Source organism: Cololabis saira, chromosome 8, assembly GCF_033807715.1.
Source record: "Cololabis saira isolate AMF1-May2022 chromosome 8, fColSai1.1, whole genome shotgun sequence".
Taxonomy (NCBI): Eukaryota; Metazoa; Chordata; class Actinopteri; order Beloniformes; family Belonidae; genus Cololabis; species Cololabis saira.
In genome coordinates this window covers 5,591,822-5,615,501 of record NC_084594.1, presented here as the reverse complement: position 1 = coordinate 5,615,501, position 23,680 = coordinate 5,591,822, and the positions used below count along the sequence as shown (strand labels likewise).

General features: G+C 37.8%; 1 protein-coding gene across 1 annotated transcript; it reads left to right on the top strand.

Annotated features, from left to right (window-relative positions):
• Positions 1 to 21,586, top strand: tomm34 (translocase of outer mitochondrial membrane 34). The gene is made up of 8 exons (XM_061726616.1): positions 1 to 268; positions 4,638 to 4,782; positions 6,890 to 6,989; positions 9,884 to 10,036; positions 10,439 to 10,656; positions 14,635 to 14,782; positions 14,863 to 14,989; positions 19,881 to 21,586. Exons 2-8 carry the CDS (start codon positions 4,653 to 4,655, stop codon positions 19,980 to 19,982), a joined length of 978 nt encoding a protein of 325 aa, XP_061582600.1. The 5' UTR covers positions 1 to 268; positions 4,638 to 4,652; the 3' UTR covers positions 19,983 to 21,586.
• The last annotated feature ends 2,094 nt before the right edge of the window (positions 21,587 to 23,680 follow it).

Genomic DNA, 23,680 nt, shown 5'->3' with positions numbered 1-23,680 from the left:
GCTTTACACCGTCACTCCTCCTCCTCCTTCCTCCTCCTCCTCCTCCTCCAGGCATCCGGAGAAGTTACCAGAACCAGCCGGTGCATCCATCCTCCAGCACCGTGACAGCACCGGGACTCAGAGAGCAGCGCAAGCCGCGGCTGCGTTCACCAGAGCGGACACTTTCATCCGGGGGGAGTCGGTGCTCGGAGCCGTTCAGCCGTTTAGAAAACGAAGAAGAAGAATTCTTCTTCTTCTTCTTCTTCTACGCTGCGTTTCCTCGGAGCCGGTAAGAGCCGCTAACGTTAGCACGGCTAAGCTATTACCAGCAGCTACACACTTTATCCCCAAAAAAAGAAAAAAATACGTATTTCTAGTCAGAGTTAAAATAACATGTTTTGGCTCAGGTAACATTGAGTCGAGGACTTTATTTTAAAAGTGAAGTCTCCACCAACTGTCATTAAGAGAGTAAGTTAGAGGAAGAAAACACCGGTGAAAGCTAATGTGGTGCTTTACCTTCCTGCTCTTTAATCACTCATTATTCACTCTAACTTTGTTTTATTTTCAGTTTCTGGGTAGAGTTGACTAAAATTAATACATTTTACTGGTTTCTTGAGAAACTGAAAGTAAGTGGGCTATTTTATAATCAAATACACTAAAGAAACCACAACTCGGATTCATCCTAAAAATAAATAATTATTATTTATATTATTATATTATTATTATTTATATTATTATAATAATTATTATTATATTATTAAATATATTGAATATTACCTGTAGTTATTATTAAATAATAACTACAGGTAACATTCAATATCTTTCAGGGGAACAGACTCAACTCTTTATTTTTAATAGTCCATGTTCCAGACCAGATATCAGCACCACTCAAGGTAGAGATAGGCGTGTGTGTGTGTATATATATGTGTGTGTATATATATGTGTGTGTATATATATATATATTTATATATATTTATATTTATATTTATATGGGCATGTGTGTACAAATATATAGAAATATTCAACTATGTGTATGTATGTATGTATGCATGTATAAGTATGTGTGTGAGTATAATTACACTAGGGATGGACGGTATGGACTAAAAAATGTATCACGATCATTTCTGGCATTTATACTGATAACGATAAAAATGACGATTAAAAAAAATACCAATTCAACTCCACCTTTGTAACTATAAATCTATCACCACATTCAGTCTTTGGAGCCCCCAAATCACTGCTGTAAAAGATACTAAATGCTACTAAACTACACCAATTGAATTAATAAAAACCAATTAAATGAGTTACACCTGTACTGCAAAACTGGAATGACTCAGATCTGCCATGTTTGTTACACAAACACGTATCAACGGGAATCTTTCTTTCTTTCTTTCTTTCTTTCTTTCTTTCTTTCTTTCTTTCTTTCTTTCTTTCTTTCTTTCTTTCACACGTACGTTGTGCGTGGATTTAATGCAGAACCATAAATCAGCATAAATCACGGTAAATCGTGAGCGGTAAAATATCACCCATTCCTAGTATGTATGCATGTATAAGTATGTGTGTGAGTATAATTACAGTATATAATAATAATAATACTGTTATTTAGCAGTGTGAGTACATATAAATATATATTATAAATACAAGTTAAATGATTAGTGAATGGGGGTAGGACTAAATAAGTTTACACTTCTTCCTACTCCTTTTTTGGCTAATGTAAATCAAGATAGCAAGTTTTAAAGGATGACATTCTTTGTTTTGTTGTTTTGTTTTCTTAAACTTCTCATGAAGTGTGGTATTTTTTAAATGTACAAAAATAAAATAAATTAAAAAAAAAAATCAAGGTCACAAAACTTGCTTATCATTTTTTGAAAATATCTATGTCTATAGATTATATTTTGGTATGATAACCTTCCTGAGTGGCAGCTGCATCATAGTTATCAGCTCATGAAGTTACCCACCCCCTTCAGAAAATTACAATTTAGATGCTGCTGCGTATATCTGATATCTGTCAATGTTTCACAATATTGTCTAGAGCAGTGGTCCTCAACCTTTTTTCAGTCATGTACCCCCTAACTTTTGGTTGTAAAAAAAAGACCTAAACAGAGCACTGTGCCATCAGTAACTGATTTATTAAACATAAAAATATTGCTGCTACGCTTCAACCACGACTCCATCGTTGGTCCAAGTGATTGACAGGTGATTGACAGGTTAGGTGGAACCATCCTGGTGTGCAGGATACTCGGTTTTAGGATAATAAGTTGAATAGCCTACTCCTGAAGATAAAATTAATTTTATGAATTTAGACTTAGATTTTCCTCAATTATTTATGAAATAATTATTTTTAAAGGATTTTTGAATGGATGCTACTTTTTAAATATATGTATATTTTAAGATCTCACGTACCCCCTGGAGTGCCCTCACGTACCCCCAGGGGTACGCGTACCCCCATTTGAGAACCACTGGTCTATGGTATCATTTTAACGGGGGCCTTTTAAGCATTCATTCAGGCTAAGATGTGAATCTTTCTGACCAACATAGAGGTCACTGCAGCTCTTTAAACTATAAACAATACACATTTTTACACCATTTTCGCCTTAAATGATATACTAGGTGGATGAAGAACCTCCAGGTGGAAGAACAGTGCAATAACTAATGTATTTTAGCATATTTATTTATTTTTTTTTTTTTTAAACACTACGTTGCATCACTAAATGAGATTATCTGACCACCACATAGACTTGTAGTGAAGACCGCCAAAAGCGAGACCAAGACACTAAGACCAGAGAGTATAAACCAAGACTAGATCAGCTCAAGACCGAGACCAGAAACAAACCTAGTAATGTCCTGATCCTGCGTGATTGTAGAACATCATCTCCATCCTGGTTCATCCAGTTTCCATATGAGCTTGTTTTCAACTGCAGCACAATAACACAGAGAAGTGGATGATGATGTTGAACTCACTATAAATGTTTTCATCCATCAGCTGAGATCAGATCTGTGTGGCGACTGCACTACCGCTATTTCTACACTATTGGAGGATTGACTCCAGTGCTTTTAAGGATTGACACGACTACTAACTAGTCCCAAAGTCCTCTAGCAGAATAACCAGCTCCAACACCCCCCTCCACCTCGGAAAAGTCATGAATAGTTAATGTTACTGATTTAAATTGGACTGAATTTGGAGATGAAACCTGAATTTTAGATATTAAAGATTGAAATTACATTATTTACCATTATAGTAATCAGATTACACCGTATACCAGCATCACTGAAATGGACCTGATGCTTAATCAATTACAACGATATGCAAATTATGGATGGGTGATATTTTACCGTTCACGATTTACCGTCAAAAAAATTCCCCAGGGTAAGAATTTGTCATCTCGCGGTAAAAACGATAAATTCCCGTTGATGACGTTTTTGTGTAACAAACATGGCGGATCTGAGAGCAAGGAGCTTGAGTCATTCCAGTTTTGCGGTACAGGTGTAACTAATTTAATTGGTTTTTATCAATTCAATTTAATTGGTGTAGTTTAGTAGTATTTAGTATCTTTTACAGCAGTGTTTTGGAGGCTCCAAAGACTGAATGTGGTGATAGATTTATAGTTACAAAGGTGGAGTTGAATTGGTATTTTTTTTATCGTCATTTTTATCGCTATCGGGATAAATGCCAGAAATTATCGTGCTACATTTTTTAGTCCATACCGCCCATCCCTAATCCAAATATTATTCATATATTTATTCAAACAAGGCACATGCAGATGCACCAAAACATTACCGTTAAATGAAATTCAAAACACAAATAGTTTACAAAACTGTACATTAACAAGAGGAAGAACCGCTGATCACCAGATTTTGTCACCTTGGTGTCAAACGGACTCTCAATTATCCGAGTCTGAGACCTGGAGAGACCCGAGACCGAGACGAAACCAGGACCACAAAAAGACCGGTCTGGAGAACTACAAATCTACCACCACAAATACTAAATGACCAGTTATTTCTGTCAATACATTTTTCTTTTCTCCTTTTATAGCTAAGGCATCTTCCAAGATTACAGGACTGTCTCAGAAAATGAGAATATTGTGATAAAGTTCTTTATTTTCTGTAATGCAATTTAAAAAAAAAAAAAAAAAAAAAAAAAATGTCATACATTCTGGATTCATTACAAATCAACTGAAATATTGCAAGCCTTTTATTATTTTAATATTGCTGATTATGGCTTACAGTTTAAGATTAAGATTCCCAGAATATTCTAATTTTTTTAGATAGGATATTTGAGTTTTCTTAAACTGTAAGCCATGATCAGCAATATTAAAATAATAAAAGACTTGCAATATTTCAGCTGATTTGTAATGAATCCAGAATGTATGACATTTTTGTTTTCGGAATTGCATTACAGAAAATCACAATATTCTAATTTTCTGAGACAGTCCTGTATAACACCAGGATTTAAAAGGCTCAAGTTGTGAAAGCGGCTGAAAGTGAATGAGCATCATTGTTTTCACATGGATTGGTCACCACATTGTCCAGATCTGAACTCCATTAAGAATCTTTAGATGCGTTCAAGGGGCTTTTACACAGCGGGCCGGCTCCCCTGTGAGCAAGAAAAGATCCATCCATTAAGGTTTCTTTCCCTTCTTTTCCTTCTTTTCTCACAGAAAAATAAAAAAGACATGCCTCCGAAACAGAAGAACAAGTCGTGGTCGGCGCTGAAACAAGCCGGTAACGAAAGTTTCAAGACGGGACAGTATGGAGACGCCACGAATCTTTACAGCCAGGCAATCAAAGAGCTGGAGAAGAACAGTGAGTACGACTAAAACTGCAGTTTGATCATGCTTTGGTGTATTTTCCAGTAATTATGGGTATAAAGTATGTTTGACTGAAAATGGAAAATCTGATTTCCAATAAATTGAATGAAAATCTAGTCAACATATTGATTTTCATTTGTTTTTTTGTTTTTCTTCAGCTACACTTTTTGACTTCTTTAGTGATCTGAACCCACCTAAATAAATGTAAATATTCTCATTTCTGGTTTGAAGGATCAGCAAGGTCTTTTTAAAAGATATATTTTCTCAGCTCTGGGTTAATCTGGATGTTGAATTTGCTCATTCTTTTTGTCGGACAAGACATTTTTAGTTCACTCTGATGAAGGCGAAAGGAATCGCCGGAACATGTCGGGTATTTAAAAACCTAAAAATGTCTTCTCCGACAAAAAGAATTAGCAAATTAAATTGTAAAGCCATGGACAAAGTGAACTTTATTAAATTAATCTGGATGTTGTCTCTCGGCAGGTTTGACTGTTTTTCTATGTTTTTTTTCTACTGTTTTTTTGGCCTCAGATCAACATCCTGTTCATTACATTTGGTCTTTTTTTCATTTTCCATTTCTACACATACATCTAAGCTTTGAGCTTTTTTTTTTTTTCTTTTTTAATGGTGGCTCTTTAAAGTTTGAAAAGCATCATAATATCATTTGTGAACAGAGAAACAGGACAGGTGATGTTTGCTGCTTCATATTCCTCCTTTCCTCAAATGTTGACATTGGGGTTGCATCCAAACACATTTGATCTACAGGACTGTCTCAGAAAATTAGAATATTGTGATTTTCTGTAATAAATTATAAAAATAATAAATTAAAAAAACAAAAATGTCGTACATTCTGGATTCATTACAAATCAACTGAAATATTGCAAGCCTTTTATTATTTTAATATTGCTGATCATGGCTTACAGTTTAAGAAAACTCAAATATCCTATCTCAAAAAATTTGAATATTCTGGGAATCTTAATCTTAAACTGTAAACCATAATCAGCAATATTAAAATAATAAAAGGCTTGCAATATTTCAGTTGATTTGTAATGAATCCAGAATGTATGACATTTTTATTTTTTTAATTGCATTACAGAAAATAAAGAACTTTATCTCAATATTCTAATTTTCTGAGACAATCCTGATTAGACTAGGGACGTCCTGATCAGGTTTTTTTGGCCCCGATCCGATTCCGAGTCATTCGATTTTGAGTATCTGCCAATACCGATCCCGATTCGATACTTTTGTTACACATTAAAAAAATTAGCAAATGCAAAACAAACAGACCCAGGTTTGTATTTTATTAACCTTATTCTATAATTTTTGACTCAAACAGAGCAGTTTTCTTCGAGGTAGCTTCAACAATCAAGTAATAATAGTGCAACTATTACCTAATACAAATTTGAATTGAATAAAAACAGCAGCTCAACTTAAAATACCCAGCGGGCATGTAAACAAATAAGCAAATAAAAGTGCAACAGTAGCATAAAGTAGTAATAGCAGTAATGTGCTTTTTAGACTCGTACTTCTTACTGTCCTTCCGGCTTAAATAATACAATTTTTCTGTTTGAAGGACCTACAATCTCCTCGTAGCAGGGAGTCCATCACGCTGCCCTCGTGCACACAGTCGGCTAGAATGAACGTTTTCTGAACGCTCAGCTGAGGAATCGACACAGAAGCTTCGTCCGGTTTTCAATCACCGTTGTAACTTAACTTTTATTTATTTACCTCCACTGTAACACCACTGTGCGCATACCCATAGCTTTCTTCTTATTAGCAGCGTTGTCGTGCAAAATTACGTGGACCCGTTGCTTGTTGATACACGAGTTGTTTAAAATTTTTTCCATCTTCTGTTTGATGCTGATTAAAATAACGAGAATAAAATATAAATCCGATCCTTGATCGGGATGCAACGTCCGATTCTGATCAAGTCTGAAACTACGTGATCGGCCCGATTACCGATCACGTGATCGGATCGGGACGTCGCTAGATTACACCCATCCTGTCTGTGCACAAATGAAGGAGAGAGATGCGCAGGATTTTGAGCTGGATTATTTTGATTTAAAGCGCTATTGTAATCACAGAAACTCTTTCCTGTTCAGGTAAAAAGAACCCTGAAGATTTGGGCATTTTGTACTCGAACCGCGCAGCCAGCTACCTGAAGGATGGGAACTGTGCAGAATGTCTGAAGGACTGCAACATGTAAGTATTTTCCTCTGTTATTTATAGTTTATTGGAGTGTTTCCTGTTGGCAGGCTCTGTGATTCCGCCCAGTTTTGCTTTTACATGTAAGATCACATTTATAACTCTGAAACATTCATGTGTATGTTTTGTGTGTTTTTTTTTCTTCTAACATTTCATTTGGTTAAACAGCTATTTATTTATTTCTAGACCAAATGTCCAAACATGCCAGAAACGTTGTTATTCAAGGAGTTTTTATTGTCAATCCTGCACAAAATTTGTTCCCCTGGTCCCCAAGCAAGCCCCAACTAAAGAGAAAAGTATATACAGCGATAAAATAAAATAAAAATTTAAAAAATAATAGATACTAAAAATATTCTAAATAGAAAAAATATTAAAACGGTAAAAACAGCCGGATGACACTGACACGACAGCAGTGATAATAATGTGGCAGTTTTCCTTCATGGCGCCGGAGGCGTTTCCTGCATCTGGAGGTATAAATGTCCATGGTGCGTCCCACAGTCCTCTGTTACAATAAAGTTGGTCCTTTGGGCCCTTTTTTAAAGCCAATCTATGTAGCAATACCACTTTTGGCCACATGCAAAATTAGGGGTGTAACAATATATCGTGCCATGAAATTTCGCGGTACAAAAATGTCACGATACGTGTCGTGGAGGTGACAAACTGTATCACGATATTGGGTTATTAATATTAATATATTGTGTTGACAAGTAACGACCGCGCCTCGACCTTCAGACCAAAATCTTCCTCCGCTCAGAAGAAACTAGTCCCGTTTTGAGCTCTGAACCTTTACTTATGTAAGGCTGGTGTAGAGTTAAGCCTTACCTTATTAAATTAAACCTTTTTGGGGTGGTGAGTAGGATAAACACGGGGACAACTTCTGCTGAGTTCCAGTGTACTTTAATGTCCCTCAACAGTGTAGGATTTTAGAACATCAACACAGCACCTAGTGCCGTACTGTGGCGTATCACTCCGCCCAATCTAAAACAGACTAATCACTACAGATAAACTGACTAGTGTCATTATAGTCCCTGATTTACATCACAATATAAAGAATAGATTTATAAAATAATGAACCCTGAATTACCAAAATAACCTTCTTAACAAAAATAAGTCTCCTCTTACACTTATAAGGTAAGCATGAATCAATCTTTTTTTATTATGTAAAGATTGTGTCGTCCCCAAAGGTGGAAGCAGGATGAAACGATAACGGGTTCACCTTACGACCTGAGGCTGGAACAGGTGAAGCTCTGAGCTCTGGCAGAAGATAAATAACTGTCATGTTGCATTTGGAGTTTGGAACCGTTCATAAATTATTTATTAAATTTTAGTTGTTAAATTTCTGGAAAAGAAAAAAGTCAAGTCATGCATGAGAGAAACTATTCAGTTTGTGGCTAAATATTTTACTTGTATGAAACTGAAGATTCATAATGCAAACCTGACATTTACTTTTAGTTCAGTTTGTGGAAAATGGTTGGCCTGGTTTTCTCTTTAAAACTTAAACAGTTATAAAACATTACAAACTGTAACAATAGGGCAAACGCACAGTATTGTTTTGTATTTTGTGTCTTTCAAATAAAAGACCATTTTTTCCAGTCATATGTTCCTCATTCAAGGTTGTTAAAAAAATACTGCTATAATATCGTATCGTTATCGTGACCTCAGTATCATGTATCGTACCATATCGTGAGATCAGTGTATCGTTACACCCCTATGCAATATTATACGTATATACAACAAAATTGCAAATAGCAAAAATTGTGCCAGATAACAGTTGTGGGTTGAGAAGGGAGACTGCTGGGGGGAGGAAACTGCTGCAGGGCCTGTTAGTGCTGGTCTGAAGGACTGTCGGATCAGGGGTAGAGGGTCCTTTCTGATGCCCCCCTTTCGAGAGGTACAAATCTTGGATGGAGGGCAGCAGCTCTGACTCAGCCGTCCTCAGTCTTTCATGTGACGCACCGCCTCCGTGTGGTCTGACGTGGCAATTACATGTTACATGTAGTGGTCTCAAAGATGGATTTCAGATGTTTCTGCTTTACTGTCAGAGCTGGTAGAGTAGCCAAAAATTGTACTCAAGTAAAAGTACTGTTACTTCAGAATAATATGACTCAAGTAGAAGTAAAAAGTAGTCATCCAAATAATTACTTGAGTAAAATTAAAGTACTCGGTGAAAAAACTACTCAAGTACTGAGTAAGTGTTGAGTAACGTCTGATTTATTTTTTTAACACAACCATTCAAACAGACAAAAGTACAAAATAATCATCTTCAGGCAAATTAAAATAATAAAATAAATTAAAATTAATAAAAAATAAAAAAATAGCTTAAATTAAAACAATATTAAAGTAAATTCAAGTACTTTAATAAATAATAAAATAAATTAATTAATAACAGAATGAAAAAATAAATTAAGCACAAGTAGCACAAAATTTCAAGTCTTTTTACTTTTCTTTTTTAACCATCAGAACTAGAACAAACATGAACTCATAGAAACTCTGTGTGTTTGAGTCTGTGTAAATGTGACAAAACATGCAAAAACAAACATTTTTCCCAAAGAATCACCCAGTGATGTCATGAGATTGATGCATACGTGGATAAAAGGGATAAAAGAAAAGTAACAGCTCAACGTAGCCTAATGTAGCGGAGTAAGAGGAACAGTTTCTTCTTCACAAATCTACTCAAGTAAAAGTAAAAAGTATAGTGATTCAAAACTACTCCTAAAAGTACAACATTTCCCAAAACTTACTCAAGTAAATGTAACGGAGTAAATGTAACTCGTTACTACCCAGCTCTGTTTACTGTAGATTTGTCTCGGGAGCCGAACAATAATGTGTCGACGGCAGCCTGTTCTGTTGTGTCTCTTCATCAAGAATGATTCATATTTGTCTTCTCTTAGGTCTCTGGAGTTCTTCCCGTACAATGTGAAGTCTCTGCTTCGCCGTGCTGCCGCCTATGAAGCCGTGGAGCGTTACAGGCAGGCTTACGTCGACTACAAAACCGCCCTGCAGATCGACTGCAACATCGCAGCCGCTCACGACGGCACCAACAGGTGCGTAAAGTGGCCCAGACCTTATTCTGTCGTCATTTAAGGCCGATAAATTCACTTACTTTCAAGAAGAATTTCGGGTTCATATGAGTTTTTATTTATCCAGCACTGTCGGGTGTTTTTTATTTGGGTTTTGTTTCTGGTATAATTTCTTTCTGCGTTTTTTTAACAACTTGTGCTTTTTATTATTTTACCTCTTTTCTCATCATTTTATTTCATTTTATTTGTTATTTATGTTTTAATTGTGTCTTTCCGCTTTTAATGTTGATGTAAAGCACTTTGAATTACCCTGTGTTGAATTGTGCTGTACAGATAAACTAGCCTTGCCTTCATAGAAGCGGTAGTTTGTCTTGCTCTTTTGTTAATAAAAACATAAAGATTTGTCTCTTTCTGGTTGTTTCTCAGGATGACGAAGGCTCTCACAGAGGCAGACGGGCCGTCGTGGCGAGAGAAGCTTCCTCCCATCCCCACCGTTCCTCTGTCCGTGAGGGAGAAACTGTCCCAGCAGGCGGCAGGAAAACCTGCACCAGGAAAACCTGCACCAGCAACCCCCGCGCAGCCCAACCCCCCCGCGCAGCCAAACCCCACACCGCAGCAGAACGGCATCAAGAAAACCAAGCCCGGTACGGACTTTTTCTACAGAGATCAGGAAAATACCTGCTTAACATGTCCCTCAATGGGACCATCTAGGGGTTTTTGATTTGATTTTGTACATGTAAAAACAACAATTAAAGGGAAGATAAGAAAACAAAACAGCAAAACAAAGAATTTCATACTTTACAGTTTTTCACTATTGCTTAAACACATTTCACGATACTGCCCTCACTTTTCACAAAACTCTAAACACAAAACACTTTTCTAAAGCTACGTACACTAAACCTCACAATTTTTTTTTCAAAACCAACCCATCACACCAAAACAGATGCTCATATGCTCAAAAACCAACCCATCACACCAAAACAGTTGCTCATATGCTCAAAAGCAAACTCTGACACCAAAATACCACTCAAGGCTTGCAGAAATGTAAACACTACTGAGCATCATTAACCACATTACCAAAAAAATTTAAAACACAATGTTCACAGTGTGAGACTGTTCTTTTTACAGTTTCACAACTGCCAGGATGCATTTGAGCAACCCTTATTTATTCTCAAATATGTTTTGGGCATTTACTATAGATTTGTGCATTTCATGGGAATAGTTACATAATGCAGAAAATGCAGTAATATCACAACTCAATGCAAAAATTAGTACTGTAAACTCCATAGAGGATCCATTACACACAATAGATACAGTACAGTAACAATTGAGAACACAATGTTCAGGGTGGTATTTCTTTTATTACAGTACGTTTGAAAATGGACACAGTATGTTGTATGTTGACACCGAAATCTTGGGGCGGCATCACGTCGGGCTGGGTGGGGCCACAGGACCTCATCAACGTCACAGGCAATATTGTCCATAGCCAAACAACGTGGGAAGAATGCCCTGGCATGCCACACCCAGCCTTGGAACGCCTCCACAGCCACATCATCACAGGCCAGGTCCATAGCCCTGAGAAGGTTCTCTCTGGTGTAAGGTTGGCGGTCATAGACCTTCCACCGCCATGATGAGAAGAACTCCTCTATTGGGTTTAGGAACGGAGAGTAGGGTGGCAGACATACACTAATGAATTGCTGATTGATGTTACAGTTTTTCACAATTGTTTAAACACATTTCCTGATAGACTACCTCACTTTCTCAAAACTCTAAACACAAATTACAAAACTCACACACAAAATGCAAAATCCTACACTTCTCTTGCAAAAGCACACTCTACCCTCAAAACAATGTTAACTCTTCACTAAATGGTATTTCCTTCTCAAATGCCAAACACATCTGACACGAACTCCTCTTCTTCTGTCTTGATCATCTATTTTTGTTTTTGAGGCTTCAGCAAACTGCACTGACTTATATAGGTGTGGTCACATCATTTGCAATAGGTGTTTTCAATTATGAGTCGTTGTGTTTACTGATTGACACCAGGTATGTTCATTGTGTTCAAGTTTTGCTGATTGTGGGTAGCATTTTGCATCACATGAGCTTCACAATGGATATTGGAGCAGAGTTATATGCAAAATGTGTTTTAGCACGGTAAAATGTGTTTAGAGTTTTGAGAAAAAGGGGATGGGTTTTGTGAACAGTGTCTACAGGTGAATTGTGTTTGTGGTTGTGGCAAAAGGGGGGTAGTTTTACTAAATGTGTTTAGGCAACTGGTCATTTGGTTTAGAGTACTGGGTTTTGTGTTTTGGCAATAGAGAAAAACTGTAACACATAATATCTTAATTTACATGTGCAAAAAGGAGTAGGAAGAAGTGTAAACTTATTTAATCCTATTCCCATTCACTAATCATTTATTAACACGTATTTATAATAACTATACTGTAATTTAGGGATGGGCGGTATGGACTAAAAAATTTCTCACGATAATTTCTGGCATTTATCCCGATAACGATAAAAATGACAATAGAAAAAATACCAATTCAACTCCACCTTTGTAACTATAAATCTATCACCACATTCAGTCTTTGGAGCCAAATCACTGCTCTAAAAGATACTAAATGCTACTAAACTACACCAATTAAATTGAATTAATAAAAAACAATTAAATTAGTTCACCTGTACTGCAAAACTGTAATAATTCAAATGAAACAAGTTTGAAATGTAAGAACAGATTCAACATTTATTCAAACTGTATGGCGTAAACAGTGGGATAACAGTGCAAACGGCAAAAGTACCATTGTCCTTCAAATTTTCTTAGCTTATAAAATCACAAAGTAGAAAAAAATACAACCTGATAAATAAAGAAACAGGACAAATAAATAAAAGCCATCCTTCGCACTCACTGTTTTTTTGCAGACTCTGCATATAATAGATGATGTTTGCTCCTCGTCTGTATTTTTAAATCCAAATCAGTTCCAGATAACGGAGCTGGAGCCTCGTTTAACAACGAGCTCCTCGCTCTCAGATCCGCCTTCCACCATGTTTAAGGCTGAATTATGGTTCTGCGTTAAATCGATTTAAGTCGATTTAACGCAGAACCATAAATCATCTTTACACAAAAGCTTCATCAACGGGAATTTATCGTTTTTACCGTGAGATACAAATTCTTACAGTGAGGAATTTTTTTGACAGTTTATCGTGAACGGTAAAATATCACCCATTCCTACTATAATTATACTCACACACTTACCTACACATAGTTGAGTATTTTCTATATATTTGTACACACATGCCCATACAAATATTTATATAAATATACTTATTTACACCGTACTATCTCTATATTAACTCCATCTGCTCTATATCTATGTATATCTACTTACACACATATTCACTCACATATATATATATATATATATATATATATATATATATATATACATATTTACATACATACACATATAATTATAATTAGCTGCCCATTTCTGAACATAAATATAAACAAATCTACCGATTCACCTAATAGTTTATATCAGGCCCCTAAAAGCCGCTAAACTCCTTCCTCTTTGTACCTCGTGAAAATCCTGTTTTTATATTTGTTTTTAAACTGGTTAATGTTTGGACATTGTTTTAATTCTGAATCCATTCTGTTCCATAGTTTAACTCCACTGACTGATATAGAAAATCTTTTCATTGTTGTTTGTGTTCTACGAGTCTTAAAATTTGGAGTTGGCGATACGGCAAAAATATCATCACGATCTTTAAAAGATAAACTCACGATTTAGATTTTATCACGATCTTAAATTGAAAAAATAAAAACAGACACTACATGTTGCTGAGGGTGATAATAATTTAAAGAGACTGCTAAATTGGGTTTAGAGCCGTCCAACACGTTATTAAAAACTAAGATAGCAGAGTTAGTACCGTCGTCCTCAATGCAGAAATGGGGCCAGAAAAACAAACCTTAACTGATTGTAGTTGTTTTAATAACTGACGTTTTGTCAGTTTTCATGTTTTTTTCATTCTTATTATTTACTTTTTGTTCATTATTCCAACTTTCTAGGAATCTGGTCCGTGTAGAAAATCTTTCCTTCAATCTCATTAAAGTATAGATTTAATTGCAACCTGACAGCTGAATTAACTTTAAACCTTTGAACCCTCATTTTTGTACCGTCTTTAACGGTACAATATTTAGGAGATAAACGGTAACAGCTTCTCATACATCTTTCCATCTCTCAGCTGCTCGGGCTGCTTCCCCTTCAGGGGATTAAACAGATCCGTCGTGTTTCCACCCGACGTGCGATCGGTTTCCGTGCAAACTTTCCAAATTAAATTTGCTTGAGCTCGATCACTTGCGGGAAAAATCAAGACAATTGAGGTGGAATTTTACGTCTCGTGAGTCGGCGCTTCAGCATAGAACAATTTATAGACTGTGTCCTAGACCTAGACGATCCCACGATCAATGCAGTTTGAAATATGGCCTTCACGTTGTAATCCTTCACCATCTAATATTGTCATGTCACCTACCCCTAGGATGATCATGCAAAAAGTTTTAACCAGTTTGATTTAACAGAATTCTACATTCCAGGCATGTTAACGTTTCTCTTCCTCCACTTCAGCCTCCAGTGATAAAGACATGAAGAAAGGACAAGCTCTTAAAGACGAAGGGAACGCGCTGGTGAAGAAAGGAGAGCATAAGAAAGCCATTGAGAAATACAGTCAGAGCCTGAAACTCAACCCCACGGAGGTGACGACCTTCACCAACCGGTGAGCAGCTCCTCTAACTCACATCACTGTTTTGTTTTTTCCCACAATATCTTTATTTACGCGCGTGTGTGTGTCATCAGGGCTCTGTGCTACCTGTCAGTGCAGCGGTACCAGGACGCCATCAGAGACTGTGACGAGGCTCTGACGATCGACAGCAGCAACGTGAAGGCTCTTTACCGGAGAGCTCAGGCTCACAAGGAGTTGAAGGTGAGACTGCCGGGCGTCTGAAATGTTGTACTAAACAGTATATACTCTAAGGGCCCGATTTACTAAAGGTTTGCGTGTGTTAAAACGTGTGCAAACGTGACAGCACCCGCAAACCAAAGTGCCAGCTGATCTACTAACAGCGTGAAAAGACGACTGTGTCTCTCAAATGCGCAAAATAGCACACGCTGTTCATTTAGTACTTTTGCCCTGATGAATAATCAATATGGGGCGTACCCGCCAGAAATCCTAAATACTGGGAGGGGAAGATGCAAATTGCTCCATTTACCACGCGCAATGAGATTTACCAAGCCTGAAAGTAATTGCGCGTATTGTGATTGCGTCTGTATTTAATACGTTCGAAAGGAAGGTGCTAATCTGCTGCTGCTGTTATTGTGGCAAGGAGGCGACATCCAAAATCAAAGAATACGCAGAGAGAGAGTCTTTATTCTGCTGCATGCTATTTTAAAAATGGTTGCACAAGTTTTATTAAAGGCCACTTTTTCTTTAGTTCTTCGCCTTATATCTTCTTCTTTTAGTGTGCCCCCCTCCACTCGCCCACAAGCAGGCCAAGCCTTTGTGCCAAAACTTTGTATTTTATTGATTACTTATCTTATTGAATGTTAAATCATCCTTCGTAAATTACATTTAATTAAAACCCGTGCTTATTAATCACAAAACACAGGTTAAACATCATGACCAAATCCGCTCCGACCCGCTGTGTCAGTATCAGCGCAGAGACTGCAGCTTCGCCTGAATTATGGTTCTGCGTTAAATCGACGGCCATATGGTGTCACACATTTACTGTCAGTGTTTGCTATATAATATATAATATTTGCAATATACTGTGGACATCTGAATAAAAACTTAACTCATAAATAGATGAATCAAAGCGCTCTCCAGCTCTGTGTCTGATTGTCTTTTGTCACGTAAACCCGACCAATTAAATATTAAAATCAAATTCGGTCCTGTGGCCCGTTTTTCTGTTTTGTATTTTTGATCTGTGCCTAAAATTGAAATATGAAAAACCAGACGTTTTTCCGTTTTTTGTGTTACCAACTGCATTTATTCTATCGCAGGTTTTCTCTGATATTGCGTTTCTTTTGGTAATGTTTAAATTTCTTGCTGTAGTTCATGAATGTGTTTATTTGCCTCTTCCACTAATATCTCTAACTCCAACTCGTTCAATTTCATTTTGCACTTGTGACTGTGCATTCCATCCACTCTCCATGGCGCAGAGTTTGCGCTCGCAAACCTTAAGACACGCAACACCTCATTTAAATACTGCTGTTTGCACCTGTTATCAATTGCGCACGCAATCTTAGTTGATCACCCGCAAACCATGCAACAACAGCACGCGCAAACTTTTTCAGTGCACACGCAATTTAGTACTCTTTATTTAGGATCTTAGTAAATCGGGCCCTAAAAGTATACCGTATTTTCACGACCATACCCGTATGAAAAGACGCAGTCTCAGTTATGTGTGCCATTACTGTATTTAACAAACACGACGCACCGTACGAAATAGGCGCCGTCTACACACACATATGGAGCACCACTTTACAACAACACACACAAGCATAAAAGTGTGCGTATATAAAAATAGAGCGGGAGCAAAACTGATTCATGTCACATTTTCCTACCTACGTTTTTAGGCGAGTCTCACAGAAATCCATCAACTCCTGGTAATTATGGTTGTTAATAATTGTGGTTATTGTTAGTACGGTTACTTCAAACCCAGAGTAACAATGAGCTGGAGGAAGAACAGTGCTGTTATTGGTGTTTACGACGTTTTTACATAATTCACCTGCTCCATGTTTACCGTCCTTTAATGACGATGGAGCGGAGCGTCTGCACTCGTCTCATATCCAATAAATAAATCATAGAACATACACATATTCTATGATTTATTTATTTTTTATTCACATATACATATATATGGTACATAGGAAAAAAATAAATGAATAAAAAGAGAAAATAAAATAAATTAAAGCTGCAAGCAGCGATGAACGGGCCCTCGCACTCACGGCCACCGCCCCCCATAAGCATATCAGAAATGACACCACCCACGACTCTCTATGACAAACCATTCAAAAGTTATAGCAGAAAATAGGGACAACCAATCAGAAGAAGGGGCGGGGCTAATTTTCAACAATTATGGTCAAGGACTCAATACCGAGTCCCATGACACCACCCACGACTCTTTATGTCAAACCATTCAAAAGTTATGACAGAGAAAAGTTTTCCGGGGGGCGCTGTTGAGCCGTTAAGCCACGCCCATTAATGCAAACCATGAAATATCAAATTTATCGCCAGGCCTGGCTTGCATGCAAAATTTGGTGACTTTTGGGGAACTATCAAATATGGACCAATCAGATGAAGGGGAGGCGCGCTTTTTGGCATCTAGCGTCGCCACGGTAACACTTTTGAAAGAGAAAAGTAATGCGTGTAGTCGCAGGATGGAGACGCACATTTTGATGTATAACACTCCTGGGTGCACGTTACGGTTCGGGCCGTATTAATTCTCGAAGGAATGGCATATCTTGCTCCAAAATTACGTGATTAATTCAGAATGTTCAAAATGGCCGACTTCCTGTTCGGTTTCGGCCATGGCGCCAAGAGACTTTTCTTTAAGTTGCGACATGATACAGGTGTGTACTGATTTTCGTTCATGTACGTCAAACCGTATTATGGGGCTTGAGGCACAAAGTTTTTTCTGTCTGAACCAATTAGATGAAGGGTGGGCGCGCTTTTTGGCGTCTAGCATCGCCACAGTAACGCTTTTGAAAGAGAAAAGTCATGCGTGGTGTCGCAGGATGGAGACGCACATTTTGATGTATAACACACCTCGGTGCACGTTACGGTTCGGGCTGAATTAACTGCCGAAGGAATGGCATAAATTGCGCCAAAATTACACAATTAATTCAAAATGGCCGACTTCCTGTTCGGTTTCGGCCATGGCGCCAAGAGACTTTTCTTTAAGTTGCGACATGATACAGGTGTGTACCGATTTTCGTGCATGTACGTCAAACCGTATTGTGGGGCTTGAGGCACAAAGTTTTCCGGGGGGCGCTGTTGAGCCGTTAGGCCACGCCCATTAATGCAAACCATGAAATATCAAATTTATCGCCAGGCCTGGCTTGCCTGCAAAATTTGGTGACTTTTGAGGAACTATCAAATATGGACCAATCAGATGAAGGGGGGCGCGCCTTATGGCATCTAGCGTCGCCACGGTAACACTTTTGAAAGAGAAAAGTAATGCGTGTAGTCGCAGGATGGAGACGCACATTTTGATGTATAACACACCTGCGTTCACGATACGGTTCGGGCCGTATTAATTCTCGAAGGAATGGCATATATTGCTCCAAAATTACGTGATTCATTCAGAATGTTCAAAATGGCCGACTTCCTGTTGGGTTTCGGCCATGGCGCCAAGAAACTTTTCTTTAAGTTGCGACATGATACAGGTGTGTACCGATTTTTGTTCATGTACGTCAAACCGTATTGTGGGGCTTGAGGCGCAAAGTTTTTTCTGTCTGAACCAATCAGATGAAGGGTGGGCGCGCTTTTTGGCGTCTAGCGTCGCCACGGTAATGCTTTTGAAAGAGAAAAGTAATGCGTGGTGTCGGAGGATGGAGACGCACATTTTGATGTATAACACACCTGGGGGCACGTTACGGTTCGGGCCGTATTAACTGCCGAAGGAATGGCATAAGTTGCGCCAAAATTACACAATTAATTCAAAATGGCCGACTTCCTGTTCGGTTTCGGGCATGACGCCAAGAGACTTTTCTTTAAGTTGCGCCATGATACAGGTGTGTACCGATTTTCGTGCATGTACGTCAAACCGTATCGTGGGGCTTGAGGCACAAAGTTTTCAAGGGGGCGCTGTTGAGCCATTTTGCCACGCCCATTAATGCAAACCAAAAAATATCAAATTTTTCGCCAGGCCTGGCTTCCATGCAAAATTTGGTGACTTTTTGGGCACGTTTAGGGGGGCAAAAAGGCCTTCCTTTTGTCAGAACAATAAGAAGAAGAAGAAGAAAAAGAATAATTCCTGCAAATACAATAGGGCCTTCGCACTGCAAGTGCTCGGGCCCTAATTATCAAGTAAAATAACAGAAGAAGGCCAATAATGATAGAGACATTATATAAAATAGATAAATAGAGACATGGAAGCAGATTCAACAAGACTCACACACATATAACAATTCATAAATATGTTCACTCTTGTCTTGATAGTAGCCAACATGCAACATATTTTTGCAGCATTGTGAATGATTTAAAAAAGTAATCAGACATTTTAGTGCTTTATCAGATTCTCAAAGTTTAAGATGTCATATTTATCAAGTATTTGACAGGATTTGACATGGATCTTGAGGGCACTTTTGTAAAATAATTCAAGTGGTTTTACAACTGTTTTGTTTGACTGAGACCAGCTTGTAATACAATCTTAAAAATGCAGTATAATCTTAACATTCAGATCCACTCGAAGCCTCAACTGTGAGTGAATTCCTTACGTTAAATTCGTTAAACTTCAGTGTGTTTCTCGATTTTTTAACATATTTAAAGCTAAGAGTTCGGCCAAAGATTTTTCGCCCAAGTACATGAATTTATCTGAGACGTTACTGTATGTAATGTCATAAAACGTCTCAGAATAAGAACCGCATCCTCCTGAAGCAGCGTGATGCGTTTAAGTGCTTCATCGCAGCTGCAACCTTTACTTTCATGAGCCCCATGTCACGTAGTGAAGTTGGAAATGGTTAATATTTAACCTAATTATGCTTTAATTCACTCACAATCAGCCCCCTTCGCTCCACACAGGCTGGACATGTTTCTGCCTCACTTGTACTGATTGATTTCAGCCTTTAACTCCTTTTAATCGTCCCTGCAGGACACGAGCGGCTGCGTGACGGACCTGAACACTCTGCTGAAAGTGGAACCAAAGAACACGGCGGCCATGAAGCTGCTGCAGGAGGTGCAGAAGAAGAAGTGAGGAGGCCCCGGGGCCCCGGGCGGTGGTAGGAATCCATCACTGCACCGTGTGCACAAAAGAGCTCCACTAAACCAGTACCGTTCCTCTGAAAGTCGGGCGGCGCAGACGCAATTTCTGTTGCTCTGAGACTCAAACAAAAAAAAGAAAAAAGATAAAAGCTCCACACTGAACGTGTTTGTTCTCTTTGCCGTGTCTGAACGCGAGCGCGGCCTCTGGAAACGAGCGAGGACGAGTCGGAAAAACCAAGCCTTTAGAACGTTTGTATTTCACACCGTTGGTTTCATTCAATATTCATCATTCTGCAAATAAATCTTTGTAAAAAGAAATATGTTAATTACTGGGAACATGAACGAACGGCACACAGCGTTGCATTCTGGGACGGGGAACCAGATAGTGAAGCACGTTTCCCCCGTCGAGCAGAAACATCTTTATTAATCGCAAGAAGCCGACGTTCAGCTGACGTCCCGCCTGCTCTCGCCTCATTTAGGAAAGAAAAACTAAAGTTTATAATCAAACTTAATTTAAAAACTATATTTAATTACATATGAGTGTATATAATTCACATTTCATAATATAGTTACCCCAAATTCAACAGTTCATGAAGCAACTTCAAATTCCCTTTTGGGCTACAGATGTTTCCGTGATCACAGAGTTTTATCTGCTCATCAATAATATTGATAAAGTCTTTATCTAACAATATTATTGTTGGATAAAGACTCAATAAACGATGCCTGGAGTCCAAATACATTGCTGTGTAACCTCCACATTTCCAGCCAATAATAAATGACGTATAATGATAATAATAATCACACCGTACATTTTCTAAATTGCAAGAAGTTACTTTGATATTTTTTTCTAATGAAGAAAATATCTTGGTATCTGATTTGAACAACAGTTGCACTGCAAAAATGGCTCAGAAAAGCAGCTAATTCTCTTATTTGTGGGTGTAACTTCAGCGCAAATTGGAGTTTTTACAGTTTTAGGCCAGTTTCACTCGTTTTTCATTCAGTTTACTTCAGTTTATCTTCTTATTTTATCGCCTGACATTTTCATAATGCGTTTTATTTTGCAGCAGACTCACGTTTAGAGACCAATATCTCTCTTTATTTAACTCCATATTAATCATGATGGAAGTGGAGTTCCCCACAGGGAAACGGGCGTACGATCCTCCTCTTACGGGTTCTTCTGTACACAAGTCTCGTACTTTCATCTCGTTTCTCGTTTCATTGCAGTTGAAGTGAATCTTCTCATCGCGGCGGCGGCTTGTAATTTCCAGCTTGACTGAAGTTCCTGCCGCCGACTTTCACCGGTCGCTCTGCGACGGAAGGAGAAAAAAAAAAGCACCTCCGGATGTTTGCATCATATTTTTATCCAGGATTTCACGTCGAAGATTTGTTTTAGAAAGCACTTTTTTCCCCCTGGTCTGATTTAAACGATGACTTAAAGTAACGTCATGCAACATTTACTGACATCTAGTGGTCAAGTTGGAGATGGCAACCGTTTCAAACACCTTCATAGGCAGAATACAAGTTGGATACAGGGTCCGTGTACTTGGCGGCCATCCGTTTTTTGTTTTGAAATGACAAAATAAAAATAGAGAAATAATCTAAAATAATCCGTTTCCCATTTTTTTTTTTTTTTATAATAATAAAATAATAAATAATACATAAATAATAATAATAAAATAAAAAATAATAAATAATAATAAAAAATAATACAAAAATAAAAAATAATAATAATAAATAAATAAATAATAATAATAAAAAACGGAAAACGGATCGTCATCCATTATCTGTTATCCGTTATCCGACTTCATTGATGTGTTTGACAATCGAAATTGGGAATTAAAACAGCGAGTGGAAAACTCTTTTCTCTATTTCCTATTCGTTTCCAACGGGGGGGGGGGGCAGTATGTTAGAGTTCAGTACATGTTATTGATTGGACGCTGCAGCTGAACGGACTGTCACAACATCACTGCAGTTTCGCGACAGAGTGTTTCACTCCCAGGTTTCATATTTGATTTATTTTCTGTTTCAACATTTAAAAAAAATCTAAAACTGTTAATTTTCAATCTGATGAACAAAAGACCCAGAAACAACTTTCTTCATTTATTACTGCGCATGTGCAATCCCCCCATTTGTCCAATCCTTGTTTTCAGTATCCTTGGAAACGAATAGGAAATAGAGAAAAGAGTTTTCCACTCGCTGTTTTAATTCACAATTTCGATTTTCAAACACATCAATGAAATCGGATAACGGATAACGATCCGTTTTCCGTTTTTTATTATCAAAACAAAAGATGGGGAACGGATTATTTTGGTTTATTTCTCTATTTTTATTTTGTCATTTCAAAACAAAAAACGGATGGCCGTGAAGTACACGGACCCTACAGGAAACCTGACAAGTAGAAAACAAGCGATTTCAGGCTTTTTTTTGTTGTTGTTATAATGTAAGAAGTATAATTTTTTGTTTCCTATATCAAACTGTTTTACTTGTTGGTTTCATTTCTACGCAGTTGATTGTTCTTGCAGCGTTAACAGGGATAATCTTTGATCCAGGGAATAGGAAGCAGCTTCCAGCGTCGGGGTTTATCCGACACCTGCTCGGGTTTTCAGATCACACGATCCGGTCAGAAACGAGACCAGATCTGGTTTTGTTCTGGATTAAATAGGAAAACGGTGTGAGGACGACCTTTGGCGCTGTTTCAGCAGGAGACGTGATCCGTCTCTCACGTGATGCACATTCATGTTTGCACTGTCGAAACCTGTGACTCCAAGATCCTTCTTGTTTTTGTTTGTTTTGTGATTGTTCCTCATGTCACCTGCTTCTGTTCAAACTGCAAATAAAACGTAGCGATAAAACACAACCTGGACTGGCGTGTTCTTGCCGACACATGGGAACCAGGACTCGAGTTGTAAAATAAAATCAGGGGGGATGGTGGATTTTATCATATTAGTCTACTTGCCAGCAATGTAGGGTTGCCACCCGTCCCGTAAAATACGGAATTGTGCTTTATTTGAGAAAAAAATGTGGCGTCCCTTATTGAACTAATACGGGACGCGATTTGTCCCGTATTTTCATTAACGCCCCATACACACGTCTGTCACACACACACCAACACTAAATTTATCAATAATGAACAAAATAAAACACAGGAAAGATTAAGTCCAGCAAAATCTTTGTGGCGGGACAACAGGACCTGCTGCGTCTGTGCCCAGATCTTTATATATATATAGATATATAGATATAGATATAGATATAGATATGTGTGTGTGTGTGTGTGTGTGTGTGTGTGCCAGACAGCGGGGAGGACTCCAGGTAGTTGGGAATTGGGAATTAAAAGTTGCGTTCCGTATTGAACCAATACGGACATATATTATGCTCTTATTTATTAATGTCATACAGGTGAAGGTTGGAACATTTGAATATATTGCAAAACGTCATTCGTAGTAAATTTAACTAGAGGTGAAACAAATATATTATTTCCCACTACATTCAAAGTGAAATATTTCAAGCCTTTATTTGTTATCATTTTGATGATTATGGCTCACATTTATGAAAACCCCAAATAAAAAATAAATTAGAGAATATTTTATGAAATCAATAAACAATTCCATCATTAAAATTATAACAAAGGTTTAACATATCTTGCTTTGCATGTAATAAGACTAGGTAATATATTAGTTTCACCTTTTAAGT

What these genes read in the sequence shown, in the direction of transcription:
- tomm34 (XM_061726616.1), top strand. Translation starts at nt 4,653, where the DNA reads ATGCCTCCGAAACAGAAGAACAAGTCGTGGTCGGCGCTGAAACAAGCC. An exon ending in CAAAGAGCTGGAGAAGAACA is followed by an intron (nt 4,783 to 6,889) that starts GTGAGTACGACT and finishes TTTCCTGTTCAG; the next exon opens with GTAAAAAGAACCCTGAAGAT. An exon ending in GTGACGACCTTCACCAACCG is followed by an intron (nt 14,783 to 14,862) that starts GTGAGCAGCTCC and finishes GTGTGTCATCAG; the next exon opens with GGCTCTGTGCTACCTGTCAG.